The 17,568-nt window shown below is 42.5% G+C and overlaps 1 protein-coding gene and 1 long non-coding RNA gene across 3 annotated transcripts in view; both read left to right on the forward strand.

Moving 5' to 3' along the window:
• Positions 1 to 11,555: 11,555 nt before the first annotated feature.
• NAPB (NSF attachment protein beta) overlaps positions 11,556 to 17,568 on the forward strand; it is a 47,186-nt gene continuing 41,173 nt past the window's right edge. The window contains exon 1 of one of the 2 annotated variants that reach the window (XM_082744386.1): positions 11,556 to 11,785. Coding sequence is in view for 1 of the 2 variants with exons in the window: in XM_082744385.1 (XP_082600511.1) it covers positions 11,688 to 11,785 (98 nt within the window). In the remaining variant the exon portion in view is untranslated. The remainder of the gene's footprint in view (positions 11,786 to 17,568) is intronic. The other variant, XM_082744385.1, reaches the window with a different exon arrangement.
• On the forward strand, positions 12,823 to 15,486 carry LOC309871413. The gene is made up of 2 exons (XR_014315263.1): positions 12,823 to 13,030; positions 15,048 to 15,486. It is a non-coding gene; the product is annotated as an uncharacterized lncRNA (long non-coding RNA).

The following is a 17,568-nucleotide window of genomic DNA, read 5'->3' on the forward strand; positions in this document are numbered from 1 at the left end:
CACATAAAACAATGTTCACAAGTTCCAGGGGGCCATTACTCAGCCTACCACACTATGGATTCAGGAAAAATAGGAAGAGTGATTATTTCCATGAAGGGAGGGTGACAGGGGCCCTGGTCATGTCCCTGGAGAAGGAAAAAGGAGAAACAAACACATCCATGGGAATAAGGGGAAATAGGAGACCTCATCAATTCTGTGCTTAAAGGAAAAACAAGTATCCTGGTTATGTCTGTGGAATAAGTGAAAAATGGGAGACCTGATAAAATTCATGGGATAAAATGCCATCTCATATGCTGAAAAATAAAAAAATAAAACAAAATAAATTTTCATTCTAAATTAAAAAAAAATTTCATGGGATAAGTTGAAGATAGGGATCAGCATTTATGCATGAATCAGAGGAAAAGTACAGGAGGATAGATGGTTTCCATAGTTGGAGGGGAAATGATGGTTTTGATTATGTTCATAACAAGGAGAAAATAAGATTCCAATAATGTTTGTGGTATCAGGGATAAGCATGGGGAGTGGTTAAGATCATAGAATAAAGAGAAAATGAATAGCCTGGTTATATCCACAGTCAATTGTGAGAAAAGGCAGTAATATAAGGGGAAATTAGGGACCTTGGTCATGTCCATGGAATATAGTGAAAATAAGGTGTCTAGCAATGTCCATAAATTAAAAGAAAAATACTGAGCCTGATAAAATCCAAAGAAAGGGAAAATATTAGGGCTGATATTTCCATTCAATGAGGAGAAAATACAGGGTGTGCCTGTTTAATGTGGGGAAAGTTGGGGGCTTGGTTGTGTCAGTGGAATAAGGGGACGAGCAGAGTTCTCTGGTCATATCTATGGAATAAAAGAAAATTAGGCAGCTTTGTTGTGTCCATAGAAAAAGAAATAGAGAGGATGGCTATGTCCATGAGGTAAGGAGAATATAGGAACCCTGGTTATGTCCATAGAATGTGAGAAAAAGCCCTAGTTGTATACACGAAAGAAGAGAAAACAGGCGACTTGGCATGTCCATGCATAAAGAAGAAAATAAGAGGCCTTTAGTGTCTGTGAAATAAGGAAAAGCATGAGGTCTGATTGCTTCCCAAGGAATAAAGGGAAAATAAGGGCCCCAGGTGTTCAGGAATAAGAAGAAAATTGGAAACATGGTCATGTCCCTGGAATAAGGGGGAAACAGATGGCCTGATTAAGTCTATGAAAGTCTATAATGAAGATGGGAGGTGCTGATTATATCCATTTCATAGCAGACACAGGGAGTCTAGTCATGTCGAGGGAATTAGTGGAAAAGAAAGCGGGGTCTCTGTGTGTTTCCATGGAAAAGGGGGAAAGTAGGTAAAAGGGAAAACTCAGCTTCCCACCTTCCCACCTGTGTAGGGAAAACCCTAGCTCTTACCTGTGTTCTCCTGGGAACTCCGGGGAGTCTCCTTTTCTATCTTACAAAACATACTTTCTGACACTTCTGGCTACCAAATATGTGAGTTTTTCCTCACAAGCAATTCTCCCCAACACAAGTTACGTGTCCACTCTACCTGGAGACAGCCTCAGACCCCACAGATGAAGGGCTTAGTTTGCCTATCACCACCTTCAGACACTAGGTGCAAGTACAGGTTGTCAACTGGGCTTCAGTGACCGACTGGCTATAAATCCAAGGTTCCCATGACTCCCTTTCTAAGTTTAATTAATTTTCTAGAGTGGCTCATAGAACTCAGAAAAACACTTTTTCCCAGCTTATTGTAAACGCATACAGATGACCAACCAGATGGAAGGGATGCGCAGGGCAAGGTATGAGGGAATGGGTGTGAGATTTCCATGTCCCATCCTGGAGGGCAACTTTCCCAGCACCTTTACATGGTGACCAACCTGGAAGCTTTCCAAACCCTATATGTTTAAGATTTTATAGAGACTTCATTGTATAATAAATGATCTATCTTTGACTCCATTTTTACCCTTCTCCCTTCTCACAAGCATAGAGGGCAGGGCTGAAAATTCCAAGTTTCTAACCACGGGTGGTTCTGTCTGGTGACCAGCCCCCCACCCAGGAGCTCACTCAAAGTCACCTTATTAGAACAAAAGGCACTCCTTTCACCTAGGAAATACAAGGATTTTAGGAGCTCTGTATCAGGAACCAGGATCAAAGACCAAAATCAAATATTATAACTAAAGATACTGTTCGTACTCTTACCACTTAGGAAATTACAAGGGTTTCGGGGCTCTGTGCCAGGAACCAGAGGCAGAGGCCAATACATATATTTTATATTATCTCATAAATTAAAGCCTATTTATGTCCCTAAAATAAAAGGGAAGTAAGTAGAGGCCCTGGCTCTATATATGGCCCAATAATGTCCACAGAACAAGAGGAAAACAGAGAACCTATTTATTTCCATAGAATAATAGGAGATTATATTGTCAGTTACAATCATGGGCTAAGAGGAAAATAGGGACCCTGATTATCCATGGAATAATGATATATATGGTGGGCTGGTTATGTTCACAGGAAAAATGAAAAATAGGAGCCTCATTTTGGTCAATAAAAGAAGGGAAAATGAGGTTCCCAGTTATAGCCTGAAATTATAAGAAATATGGTCTGTGTATGTCCATGAAATAAGGGTGGGTGGGTGGGAGGAAATGCAAAGGCACATGAGGAAACTTTGGGTGACAGATGCGTTCATTTTATGGAGTAGAGTGGTGATCTCACAGGTGACACACATCAAAGCTCATCACATTGTACAGTTTATTATAGTCAATTATACCTCAATAAAGCCATTTGGTTAGACAGATGGATGGATGGATGGATGGATGGATGGATGAAGGGTGTGGAGGAATAAGCACAGAGCTTCCTATGGGACAGATTTGGCTGCCCTTTTGCCCCTTTCCATGACTGGCACCCAGGGCACTGAGAAAGAAAAAACTGCCCTTGTCCAGAGTTACGTGGGTGCAAGTATGAGAATGTTGAGGACTGCAACGCAGCATCTCCCACCTGCATGGGCCCAGGCCACCTTCTCACTTGCTGCTGCACCCTTCAGAGGAAAACAAGTCAGCCTCATTAGTAATTGGTGCTTAAGAAAGAATAAGCATCTTTCCCAAAAGCCCAGCACACCTGGCCTTCTGACTCATGGGCTAAACCTGGTAGCAGGGCCACTGTTGGAGCAGTCACAGTGGCAAGGGCATGAGATGTGTCTTAGATCAACCCACAGCTGTGTGGTGTGTGGGTGATATGGTGGCAGGCTAGAGGGGGCTGACTGTGAGTGCACAACTGCCTAGTTGTCGCCAACCAGCCTTGGAAATTCTTTGTCGGGCTGCTCCCAGGGGGGAAAAATAGCAGGAAAGAGAGGGAGAATGTATCTTATCACTGCAGGCAGTATGGCTCTGCTGGTGTGGGGTGAGGAGTCTGGAGACTGTGAATTTCCTGGCTGCGGCTTTTAATCTACCCTTTACCCTACCTTGTCTTTACTACCCCTCCCTCACAGATGAACTTCATAGGCTCTTCCTTGACCCCAGTTCTCTTGGGCCTGCACAGACCACTCACCAGTCTGGTCAAAACCATTGCTCATCATGATTTGCTTCTGATTGGAAACCTGAAGCAGGGTGCTATTGCTCCCCAAAGCGGGAAGGGATTGGGAGGTCATCTAGCAGGTGAGACTCCATGCCCCAGGATGCTGTGTATGTTCCAGGACAGGTAGCTAGGTAGACCATTCCCACTGAGTCTAGATCTCCAGGCTGGTCCGTTCTGGTGTCGCTGTGGGGCCAGAGGCTGCCATGAAGAGTAGGAGAGCTGCACAGCAGAGTCAGACATGGAGCTGCCTTTCCACAGTTGCTTGGCAGCTGCTTCACCTTCTGAATCTTAGTTACCTCATCTGTAAAATCCATATAATAGTAAATACATCAGGTTATTATAAAAGGTACAGAGAAGTACCTAGCAGAGCCTGGCACACAGGGCTTTATCATGTTGGCTATTTTAATAAGAAGGGGAAACCTCCAAAAGCCTTGGTGGTAAAGCAGATCGAACTGCCCTGGGGGCTTCAGGCTATTTCCTGGGAACTTCGCCCTCCTGGCCTCTCTCCATCCCCATTGCCATTGACATCACACGACATAGAGAAGAGTCATGGTGTGATAACTCTCAGAAAACAAATATGCCATTGCAAAAAGCAGGGATGATCTTACTTGGGTTCTTCTCCCCTTATTTATTTACTTACTTACTTACTTATCTATTTATTTGTTTGAGCACTGTTTGATAAACTCTTCCTTGTTCTGCTGTCCACTGGCTGCTGACCTGAATATTACCTTGACAAGAAGCAAATATATTTGAGAGCCCCCCGCTGCCAGAAACCCCTCAAAGCCAGCCCAGCGAGGAACAGTCTGGGCACCTACTTGAGTACTCTCCCAAGCACAGCTGCAGGGGAGCATTGCTTCAGCTGCTAGTGGCAGCTCCGATGACAGCCCCAAGCCCCTGAGCCCTCATCCCTGGAGCTGCAGCAGAAGAGTACGGCTGACATTGGCTGGAGATGCCCGCTGGTCCTGGGGAGCAGGCCAGCAGCAGGCGCAAAATGTCAACAATGACAAGGTGGTACTACAGATGGCTCAGAGCTGGCATTGCCCCAAAAGGCTCAGTGTACAATTTCCCTTTCCAGTCAAGGGAACAGGGGAAATCACAAGGCTCAGAAAGTCAGACATGTCACAAGACACGGAATATTCTCAATGTCTCTGTAGGACCTTCACCTGGGGACCGAGGGTAACAGGGTTTGTCGGCTGGCCATTGTCCTCATGCAGCCTTTGGTCTCCTTTCTGTGGCCGTTCTCCCTGGTACAGCATCGGCTTACCAGCTCCTACACAGGCTACTCCATTTAAGGAACCCTCATGTCTCATTTTGAAAGCAAATAAAAAGCACATAGTCTCTGCAGACGGTGGTGCTCCAGCTGGACTTCCGTTTTCCTGTGAGCAGGCAGCCATCCTCCTGAAGCAACAAGCAGTAGAAGTTGAAGAGGCCCAAACTTTGTTGTAACTTTCAAGTGTTCAAGTTCAAGTCCTTTGTCCATCTTTTCTATGTGGTTGTTTGCCTCCTATTGATTTGCAGGGTTTCTTCATCCTTAGTAATAACTATTTTGGGGTATATTTGCTGCGGATACCTTTTCTGGGTTGTGATTTTGTCTTTTCATTTGAGTTCTATGCTATGTTAGTGAAAAGAAATCCTTCATCTTAATGGAGGAAATGTATTGATCTTTTCTCTTATGGTTTGCAGTTTTGATATCTCACTTAGGAAGTCAAGGTCATGAAGCTACTTTCCTGTATTTTCATCTAAAACTTCTGAAAGATTTCACCCAAAACTCATGTGACACTAACTATACTTCAATAAAAAAAAAACAAACTTTGAATAGTTTTAAAGTTAAGCATTTCACACTTATGTCCATAATCATCAATATTTTTGTGCCAAGTGTATTTGCTAATATCTCATTCAGAATTCTTGTATACATGTTCCTGAGTGAGACCGGCCCAAGATTTTCCTTTCTTATACAGACCTTTACTAGTTTGGGTCTCAAGATTGCACCTTATACAACAAAGCTGGGGAACATGTCAGTCAGGGTCCCTGCAGTAGATAGAGCCACGATGAAAATAGGAAGGTTGATTTAAAGGGGATACTTACAATGTTGCAGGTATAAATGAATCCAAGGGCACAGGACTGTCATTTGCTGGAAGATAAGGGGAGTAATCGAGATGTCAGGGAGCCTCAGCTGGCCACCTGGCAGAGGGACCAGGGAACAAATGACTTGATCTCAGTCACTTTCTGCCCTCCACCTCAGGCTGGGTACCTCATTGGCCTCCTGCACCAGAAGTCAGAGGACATGGGACCCTATTGGTGGAGTCCCTACAGATAAGCCTCTTGGGGCAGAGAACAGCAGAAAGCAAGGTAATAAGTGGGATGGGGGGTTGATCAAACACAGGGACATTTCCCTCTATCTTAATTCCCTGGAAGAGCTGCTAGTTTGTTACTTTTTGTCCATGTCTTTTAGGGACTGGGAAAGAGAGTCTACATGCGGCTGCATTTCATTTTATTTGGACACTCTCCCAATGTACAGCCAATTCTCAATTGAAGTAGTTACGGTCTAGAAAATCACTACAAACACTGAGTTAACAAGTACTGAACCATTGCTCCTAAGGGAAGCACAGGTTTGGTTCCCTTGAGTCTCTGGTCACATTTTTGTAAGCCCATTAACACAAAACCTTGCTTTTATTTGACACATATCTTGGCATGTTAACACTGAACTCATAGACAACAGCATTATAACTTGTACCTGAACAAATCTTATCTAACATGTATCTTCTCCCTAAGGCACAGCACCATCTTCTTGTGCTGAAGATCACCAGGACACTTATTTACAGTATGAGCTTAAAAAACAAAAAACAAAAAACAGTGTTGCTTTGTCCAGCCTGAGCTGAAAACATGTATATCATGTCACTCAAATTTTTCATGGCTCTACACGTCTGTAAACAACTGCAGAAATGCATAGTAATGATATGAGGTTTATAAATGGATTTTAGCAAATAGACAAATTTGCAAATACAGCACCCGTGAATGCTGAGCATTTACTGTATTTTCAAATACCGTCACTATGACAGCGTGGAGTGGGCTTAATTGCAAAGATCAGTAGCAATCTGGAAAATGCTTATATATCCTAAAAATGAAATACAGATATACATTCTAATAATACCTGTGCCTCTGTAGGTTTAAAAAGATTTGATAGAAACAAACAAACAACAACAACAACAACAACAACAAATCTAGTAGAAATGGCTGACTTTTTCCTAAAATTTTTTCTAGTTAAAGAAATTTAGATCAATTAAATTAATAATGTGAAAGGAAATCAAAACAGTCCAGGAAGTACACCCATTTTCTTTGTAAGCCATTGTGCCTGTAGCTTAGAACCATAACTCCGGCAAGAACTATATCAACTATTGAGAAGAAAAGTCTTAGAATATTTCATTACATAAATAAAAGTTGGGTAATCTTGGTTCTTACGTCCATTTGGCATTTTTAAAAGCATCCAGTTAATTTTAAGCTGTGTGGTGGAATTTCATATCAGTTCATGAAAAGAAGAACATTAATTAATGACAATATTACTTTTTCAGAAGTATTTACTTGAACTTAATTTACCATTTTCTATGTTTCCTTTAACAGATATTTTGTAAATTTAATTTTGCTTTCTCTAATATTTTGGTCTAAATTTCACAGAATAATTTCTTAAGAAAATAATATTAACAAATATAATTAAAAATAATAAATATAAATAAATATTTAAATATAATATTTAAATATAAAATAAATATAAATAATTAACAAAGCTGTCTTCAGGAATATTTGTAGCAATTTCGACACGTGAAATCTCTCAAACACACAAACATACACACACTACTACTGGCTTGAAGGTTAGAAATATATATATAATAAAAACCACTTATTTAATTATCCCTCTGAAGTTCCCCATTCAATTTTCTCAGATTTTGTGAGTCCATGAGGAAAATGAAAAGAATGACCATAAATAGAGTAATTAAATTCTATCCTCAAAGCTGCACAAACTGTGGAAGCCCAACCTCATCAACATGAATAGAGAACATTTATTTTCATGAATTCATTATGTTGATGCTTTTGGAATGAATTCTTTTCTTCACTGCCTTCTAAAGGGGACCACACTGGAGCAGCCCAGGCCTTCTCCCTCCCGACACCTTTGAGCCACTCTTTGAGTAAAGACAGAAATAAGGCTGAGATATCAGTGAAGTTGGGGCAGAGTCTCCCAGGGTTCCAAGGCCCTTGCAGGTGACAGGCTGCTCCCCAGCCTGGAGGAGTCCAGCTTCACAGATTTGTCGTGCAACCAGGCTCCCTTGAATACAACTCTGGTGGGTTTAACACATCTGCAAATCCTGTAAGACCCTGTCCTTGAAGACAGGTGAACCTGAGCAATTTTCTTCAGGAAAACAGAACTGATGCTTCAAACTTGAGACATTAAATCGTAAAAGTAATTCAGCAGCCGTCTGGCTACCATTCCTCTAGCACCTTTGGAGCCCTGGCCACCACGCAAACATTCAGAGAGAGGTACTAGGAAGCTCAGCTTTCTAGCCTTTCGAGTCTTCCCCTCTCAGGGAGCAGGCATGAGTAGCCCTAAGATGACCACAGCTCCAGCTACCACCTGAGTGAGAAACCCTCAAGTGAAAACAACCCATCTGAGCCCAGTCAGGGCCCAGAACCACAAGTGATAACAATAATAAACAACTGCTATAGCTTTACACCCCTACATGTGAAGTGACAACTGGACCCTCAAGTATACAGTTATTCACAGATGACAATACCAGCTTATGAATTTGTAATGAACACCATGATTGTGCCTGGGTACCAGAACACACCTACTGTTCCTCAGTGCATATGCCCCCTATCTTAGTTTGTGTGGTCCCAGAAGCAGACCTTGAGACCAGGATTCTAGGGAAAGCAATTTCCTGGGAGGTGACACCAGAAGGCAGCACCAGTAGGAGTGTGGGGAAAGGCAAGGGAAGAAAGTCAATAAAGAGTACAGAACAAACAGTGTTCTACTGTGAACAGCTGCAGCTCATTGCCACTGCGGATCCCTAGGAGAGAGTGTAAAACATTGCTCAGTTGTCCCACCAGAAGGGTACTTATCTTCCAATTTTCCAACACTCATTGATTGGGAGCTGCTCTTATGAGGCCAAGAAGTATTAATTTCCTTGTTAATGTAATTAATCCTCCTCATTTCTTTGGCATTCAAGCAGAGCAGCCTGGAAGGCCAAAGAGAACCCTGAGGAGAATTTCAGGTGCTAGCAATTGGGACCCACAGACATGGGAACACCCAATGCTAGTCATGGCCAGAAGTTTCCTACAGACTTTGGAATCAAAGGGAGGGATGACACTAGGTGAACTGCTCCTCACGTAGCTGCTGCTCAGGTGTGGGTTAGGCAGTGGTCCTAGAAGCCAGCTGAACTCAGCAGCGTGGGAGATACTCACCCAGTGCATTGGGCTGCTGCACTGGCCACTCAAGACATTAGTCTGGACAATCCTGGAGATACAATGCATTTGTGCCCGCTGCACCTTCCCTTGGTGCTGGTCTCCACACAGGACTCTTCCCATGCTGCACACCCTTCTATGAAAACATACAAAGGACCATACCTTGTTTTTCACACAGACCATTTTCCGATCCTGCCTCTCTAACAGCTGGCTATTCTTAAATGGCTTCAGCCTTGCCTTTGCAGAGCACCTCTCAGGGTGAATAGTTGGACACTCAACATTCCAGTTTAACTTCCAGTGTGTTCATTCAGTCTGAATGCCCATGAGTCTTCCCCGATGGTAAGGAAAGGCCTGCAGGTTGTGTTTTGTTCTGCCTGGTAAAGTATGCAGACTCCTCCTTTCTTGCTCCATCTTCTAAGAAATTGTCTGAAGTCTCTTCTTCCAAGTGTGGACACTTGCTGAGAGGCAAGACATGTCTAGACCAGCAATGCCAACTTTGTGCAATAAATCGAAATGATCTGTATTTGTGCATTCCAATTGAGCAGTTGAAATGTGGTTAGAGTGACTGAGAAACAAAATTTTACATTTGATTTCATATTATTTGAGTTTGATTTAAATGGCCTCTTGTGGTGAGTGGCTACCATCCTGGTCAGCACAGGTGCACATCATGGGTCCTTCGGGCCTACTCTAGGACAGTTTCTACTTGAGTGCTTCACTCTTTCCCTGATCCACAAGAGTGCAGGTTCCCATCTTCCTCCTGCTTGGAGGATTCCTCATCTGTCTCTTGTTATCCTTGTTCTTTGAGTTTTGTCTCTGTGTCCTGCTACATTCCCTTATCTAGTCTCTGCAAGAAGAAAACAAGTGCTTTATAAAATTGTGATTTGAAGTTTTTTTCCCACTTGGGTGTGGATTGGGGAAGGATGGTAGTGCCTGTCAGAAACAAGAGAATGAAGGAAATACCCAGAAACATAAAAAAAATGTCAGGATGTACCCTGTCATCCCTAGCTGCATGTTCTGGCTTAGAGGAGGCAAGTCTATTCTACCTCCTTTTGAGCTGACCACAGATTTGAGAATCTAGAATTGTATGCTTTACAATAGTGCACAGAGAATTATTTTTAAAATGTACATTTCCTAGTCCCCAACCTCAGGAGATCCTGATTTTAAAAGCTAGCAGCTTAGAGATCAGTATTTTTGAACATCCTTTTACTTTGGGCCAGCTTTGGGAGCTGCTTAAATCAACATATTGATGCTGCACTTAGGAGCTTTTGAATTGGGCGGACTCCATGAAATCCCCATGGATTGCTCTGCTTTTCAAATGTTTATGTCTGATTTTGCAGTTTTTCTCTTTAATCCTACATTTACTGACACTTCTAATTTCCTGCCTCCTTATTCTCCAATACTGCTATAAAAGAACAGAAATTAGGTTTTCAAAGTTAGAATACTGCATTTAGTGAATAAATTCTGCCTGAAGACCTGACACTTCCATCTCTAGAGTGCCTTCAATGTATGGACTCTGCAACAGATGCTTTAGTTACCTTTCTAGGAGTTTGGCCTTTGTTGCCTTGGTCTCTGAAGACAGCCTCATTCTCTTAGATATATTTCATGTGCCAGTGCCCACAGTGTATTTATTAATAGTTTGACTTTGTCACAAGTTCTCATTTGGCAGTGATTTTCTTGTTTCACCACCATTGCTTTAGCATTGCCAAATGTAAATGGTCTATCTAGATTTTGTATAGAACAAAAACAAAACAAAACAAAAATAGCCACTCCCTCCAGGACGGGCCTGGAAATTGTTGGCACATGATAGCATCTATCTATGGATACTTCTGCCCTGAAATTAGAAGACCTCTGGGCAGGCCAAATTGTGCCCGAGGAGACTCAGTCTCTACGGCCAGCACCGTGTAAAGGAAAAGAGAGCTCAAAGCCTCCCAAACATGGGAAATAATTCAGTCAATTAAAAGAGTGGATTATGCATATGTAGCCTAAATGCAACTTATTTATAACCAAGGAAGAGAAGACCCACATTAGGTTGTAACATGAAAAATAACTCTGAATTTATATTGGGGAAAATGATAAATTCTTAAACGCCTTGCTCTGGGGATAAAAATGGCTCTTTCTACCAGCTGTTGCTGGTGGGTGGGTGGGTGGATGGGCATCACATGGTTAATGAATTTGCTTTCGGTGGCTGCGTTAGATTCCCTCCTTGCAGAACTTGCGCGTAGGCTGAACGTTCCAATCTGTTACCTCCCGTTTCCTCGTCCATCGCCTCGCCAGATGTCAGTCGCGGTGAGCAAGGGATTCCTGAACCAACGTGATACTGCGTGTTTGAGGTTATCCTTACTAGGGAGCCGCGCGTCATCTTCCATTTCCCCCGCATACTTAAAAGATTAAAGTTCACCTTGGACTAAGACCCCTACGGAGAGTCACGCCTCTCGCCCCGAAATCCCTGGCGCGGGCAGTCTGCAAGCTCTGATCCCCACCCCGCCCCGCTCTGCGGCCTTCTGGGAAATGTAGTTGACGCCTCACACATCTCCGCCTTCAGGACCGGACCCGGCACTACAAGTCCCGATAGGCCTTGCGCGCCTCGCCGGCGCTCCCCGCCTCTGCGAGAGGAGGGCGAAGGCGCGGAAGGCGCGTCGGAACCGGCTGAGGAGGTTGTGGTGGCTGCAGCGGGCGACATGGACAACGCGGGGAAGGAGCGTGAGGCAGTGCAGCTGATGGCGGAGGCCGAGAAGCGAGTCAAGGCCTCCCACTCCTTCCTCCGAGGGCTGTTTGGGTGAGCACCAGACTGCGAGTGCCCTGAGGGGGCGGTCTCCCGTCGCGGGCCCCCTCCCCAGCCAGTTGCCCCCTGGCGTGTCCTGTTGAATCCCCTCTCTCCCCTGAGACGCCTGTGGGTCCTCATTTCCCCTGCATCTTCCGGACAGCTCCTAAGCCTTAGGGCATCCTAGAAGCACTCCCTCCAAGAATGCCCCGGTGGCTCTCAGAACCCCCGCCCTCCCTCCAGAGATGCCCTTGGGCCCCCAGACCTCACCCCCGTACCTCCTGGAACCTCCAGAATCTTTCGGGGTCCCTCAGCCCCCACACCGTCCAGACAGCCCCTGGGGTCCCCAGAGGGCCCCCACGCCCTCCACGCCCCCACCTGCCGAGTGTTATCTTTGCGTTGGTGGGGGGGTGCCCCACCGTCTCACCTGGAGGGTGCTGTCGCCGCGGCTGCGGGACACATTTGTTCATTTCGCCATGGTTGAAGCTGCATCTCTAGGAGACCGGTGTTGGTGGGAGGCCAGCCCAGGAGGAGCCGGAGGGGCAGGTCCGGGGACACCCCCGCCCCCCCGCCCTCCCCGCTCCCCCGCCCCGTCGCCTGACCCTTGCATCTGGGCGCATCTGGCTGAGCGGTGGGCCCCGCGGAGCAGCAGACTGGCGTGGCGCCCCCATTCCAGAGATCGTCTGCGGGTTTGCCTTGCGCCAAGTAGATATTTAATAAACGTTCGTTGGAGAACGAGTACGTTTCCTCAGCGTAGTATTTTTACTTCAGCAGAGATTGATGGGTTTGCCAGAGCCTGCTGTTTGATTAAGGATAACGCAGCTCCTAAGTAGGTGTCTTTTGGGAATCCCGTTAATTTTTTGTAATTCTCCCATGTTCTCCTAGGGAAGGTCTTAAATTCAGACTTAGCAAAAAGCAGAGCTTGCACTGACAGTTCTGGGCGGTTAAATATGTGAATGATTCAGCTGTTTAGGATTAGAGAGGCTGAAATTTCCTTGTGGTTTTTGTTGTTGTTTTTCTTTTTTGAAAGTGAAAGATCTGCCGAGCAAGAGCATATTTTTATTTTTGAGAAGGACCAGTACTTAATCGATGCATTATTAGACAGGTTTATTTCTGCTCTAAATTCAGTTTGGAATCTGTTTGTTTTACCACCAGGATTCTTTTGATTATAATAAAACACTACCATTGATACATCCCCAGGAAATGCTTAGACGCAGCTTTCATGCAGAGCACTGTAGTAGGATGGAAAGATGCATAAAGGTAAGGGTTCCTATCTGCAGGAACCTCTCAAAGGGCATTTATCCTAGCTGGTTTCTAAATTTCTCATAGGATTTGTAGTTCCAAACATAGCAATTAATCACAAGTTCCCTCCTTTAAAAGTTACCCAGATATACAGTGATACTTAAGAAACACTGTTCCCCCTTTAAAAGTTACCCCGATATATGCTGTTACTTAAGGAGCACTACCTAATACCTAATAGCTCCTTTCTGTGATTCACAGCACATTTAAAATATATTCATATAAAATTTAATGTCCTAGCACCTCCTGCCTAGAGGTGATCTTAATGTCACAGAAGATTTCAAGTCAGAATGTACTTCCCTGGAAGAGAATCTATAATTGGCAGAGGAAAACATTACAGCACTTGATACTGGTCTCAGGGGAACCCTCCTTTTTGTGAAGAGGTGTCGTGTTTATTGTTTTTATGAAACTGGGCCAAGTCTTGAGCCAGTAATCCTAAAAGGATTTTAAAAAGGCTTTTATTTATAAACAAGCGTCTGTTTTCTCCTTGATTGTTGATCACCTGTTTCATTGACAGAAGGTATAGGAAGACTTTATTTAACCTTCGCCCTTTACAGTCAGTTTGCACAAAAGTAACTTCATCCTAGGCCTGGATATGGCAGGCCAGTTGATTGTCTTAGCTTTTGGATGGGGCAGGGGGCGGGGGTGGCAAGGTATTTAGCCTTTCTGTGCATTAGTTTTGTCTGTTATAAAAAGGGATAATAATAATATATCTTACAGTGAGGGTTGAGTGAGTTTATGCTTGTAAAACATTTAGAACCATTGGAGATGGTGATTATGAAATATTAATTAGCATATTCATCAAAATTGTCAGCCACTACTTACCGAGGAAGCAAAGAGCCAGACAGATTAAGTGACTGCCAGAATTTCAGAGCCAAAGACCTTGAGGACTAGGTCTTTGGTCTTTTAATTAAAGATTTGAAAGAGCTTTGTACCATTTAAGTTTATTTATCCTATGGGGGACTGTGTTATTTGCAGTGAATGTTGGCTCCAGGAAAGTTTAGGGAAGAAGAGTACTCAGGGTTCTATGAGTTTTAATGGTATATAATTATTTGAAGCCAAAAACCAGGCCTAGTTTCTCTGTCAGTAACAATAGGAAGACTGATTCTGTATCAGTTTTAGATATTTAGAATCTTCCAATGTATTTGGCATCATTTGTACCTCTCCTCATCCTTCTAGGCTGGAGCACATGTTAGTCCACCGTGCCACCCTTCCTTTGATATAGAAATTTTCCATCTACTTGTTATCCTTTCTTGAAACCACAGTGTAGTCCATCTCCCTGTGTCAGACTCCTGAATTCACTGAACATACATAACTGATGTGTATCATGAGTATCATTCAAGCCCAATGTAGTTAAGAGCTGACCAGTTAGTGCTTTAAAGGGAGCAGGTGCTACTGTTCTAAAGACATTGGCCACCATTAGAAGGTGCTCAGCATACTGTAGAGTACTTTGTATGGACTCATTCTCATAATCCAAACTGCAGATTAAAATGTATTAGGAGCTTAATTTCTTCACCCCGTTTATCCACCACCCACACAGGTTTTATGGCAATACTGTATTCTCTGTACTATTCTTTTTCTCTTCTTTGTTGCTTTCAGTAAGGTTAGTTGAAAATACACATTGTATATTCCTGAGGAAAGGTCAATCATATATTCTGTGTAAAAGGCACAACAAGTCCCATTCTTGTCTCCAAGATGTTAGCGAACCACTGAGGGATGCCGCCATCACAAAATACCTATTATGCGTGTTCTGCTTTTCTCTTTGACTGCCAGTTTAGAAAGTCGTGTGTTTTTATAGCTGTAGTATTGAATTAAAATTTACTATTTCTGAAGAGCTTAGCACAGTATAGCAAAACTACCACCAAAAGAGCAGTGTTTTCATTTCATTTGTTCCCAGGGACGAGCTCTTAAACTGGCCTGAGTGTGACGTAGTTTTGAATTGCTAAGGTCTCTCTTACTGTCTTTTCCTTGTTAATAGGAGGCCAGATTGGGGATAGCCTGCACAGTGCACATCACAGAGAATGGCTGCTTGAGAATGACAATTGGAAGATGTTCTGCATGGCTAATGCTGTCTTTCGCTTTGGGTTGTTGCCCAGCCATAAAGCTTGTAAAGAGCCATGAATTTGGCAGTGTCAAATTTAATGAAAGACCCTATTGGGTTATCTTGATGCTATTGAGTCTGTAATTTCTTAGCTATTTTTGAAAATTGGGAATATTTCGGGGCACCTGGGTGGCTCACTGGGTTAAGCCTGCCTTTGGCTCTCAGGTCATGATCTCAGGGTCCTGGGATCCAGCCCTGCATCTGGCTCTCTGCTCAGCAGGGGGCCTACCCCACCTCACCCCCACCCTGCACCCCCTGCCTCTTTGCTTGTGATCTGTCAAATAAATAAAATCTGTTAAAAAAAGAAAAAAGAAAATTATTATTTTCTTAAATTTTTATTTCTTAAATATTGTAGGCCATTAATTATGAGTATTCTTCACTCAGCCTTATTTCTACAAAGACTGTTTTTAAGTTTTGCCAAAATGTGGTAAGGACATATGATAGCATTTGTAAAGCATTAGGGGCACCTGGATGGCTCATTCAGTTAAGCAACCAACTCTTGGTTTTGGCTCAGGTCATGATCTCAGGGTGGTGGGATTGAGGCCTGAGTCAGGCTCCTTGCTGAGTGTGGAACCTGCTTGAGATTTTCTTCTTCTCTCTCCCACTGCCCCTCCCCACCACTCCTTTTTAAAAAAGGGCGGGGGGGTTGGTTTTGTTTTCTAGTTTTAGTGCCAAGTTATAGTTTGTGTATCAAATGATAAAATCGTTCTAGATTGGCCTATATTGTTTGCATTTGCAGTGTTCACCTCTGTTCTCTCATTGTTGTGAGCTCTGTGAGGTACACTTGTTTAGAAGAGGTAGGGAGGACCCATGGTGGTGTGTAGCTCCAGAATGTAAGCTCCTGGGGAGTCTGTCCTCTGTCATTGCTCTCACCCCACACCTCACTCGACCTGTGTCATGCAGTAGGCACTTAGTGGATATTGGTGGAGAGAATGTGAATCCTTCTATCATGCTGATTTTTTTTCTCTTTAGTTTTCAAGAGCAAAGGCAACAAAGTGAAGGGGAGTTCATGTCACTTCCTTCTATGTTTTACTTAAATATGTGTTTATTATAAATGTAGTAGCTTCTACATATGTGAGAAAAATGCAAGGACTATGGTAAAGTTCCAATTAAAAAGTAAAGTATTCCCTGAGTCTCCTCTCTCCTAAAGAAGAATGATACTCCCAAGAAGTAATGATTTTTAATTTCCTTTTAATTTTTCTGATGATTACCACTGTAATTCTAAATAATTTTGGAATACTTCTACTTCCTGATTTACTAATTTTAGACAATATCTATTGACTCTGCTAAAAATGATGAATAGTTGCATGGCCTTGTATTTTCTCTCTTACCTCTTGATTTTACTTAGTTAACTGTCAATCTCTGAATATTAATGTTTATGTACGAATAACATTTAAATTGTAATTCTAGTTTTAATTTAAAATTTTTTTAATTTTTAAAATTTTTTAAATTATAATTTTACAATTTAATTTTTTAAATTAAATTTTTTAAATTTTTTAAATTTTAATTTTTTAAATTAAATTGTAGTTCTACTTTTAATTCTTTTTTCCAATGGTTCCCTGTTTCTGTGAGTTACGTAGTGGCCATGAATAGGTTGTCCAAACTGGGATATTTTCGAGCTGCCAGGAAGATGGGTGTAAGCCAAGGGTGTCTGTCCATCCAGCCAGGACACAGAATCATCCAAGTTCTAGGAGACTTTGCAATCTGTTCTTATGCTTCACTTTGTGTTCATTGATTAGATGGTAAGATCAGTAAAGCTTTTGTACCTTTAAAGCATTTTCAGTGACTAACACTTAGGGTTCATCTCTTTAATCTTAAGCCTTTTCAGAATAGCTTTATTTTAGTTATATCTCTCTTATTGAGCACACAGTTGGTTTTTGTTTTATGAGCAAATCTAAAAACCTTCAGTCCATTTACATTGTTTGTATGACTGGTATATAATTGGTTTTTAAATCTGTCATCCTGCTTTGTTATATTTATTATGTCTTTGTATTGATTATGTATGATGCTTTTATTTTCTTTCTTCAGGTGATCTCCCTCTTTTTTTTTTTTTTAAGATTTTATTTATTTATTTGACAGAGAGGAAATGCTAGAAGTAGAATTTCAGAATGCTAATCATTTCTGTATTTAAATGGACTTACAAGTAACGGTAATTTAATTATAATTGAAATAACTAACAGATCATTACTTTCTTGGCTTAAAGTGCATATTCATGATAAGGAAGTCTCTGTCAACTTGTTTTAATGAGTGTTTTCATTAAATATTGAAGAGTTATATTTTAAAAAAGATTTTATTTGAGACAGAGGGAGAGAGAGAGCATGAGGGGTGGGGAGGGGCAGAGGGTGAGGGAGAAGCAGACTCCCTGCTGAGCAAAGAGCCAGACTTGGGGCTTGATTCA

The sequence above is a fragment of the Mustela nivalis genome, assembly GCF_964662115.1.
Source record: "Mustela nivalis genome assembly, chromosome: 8".
Classification (NCBI taxonomy): domain Eukaryota; kingdom Metazoa; phylum Chordata; class Mammalia; order Carnivora; family Mustelidae; genus Mustela; species Mustela nivalis.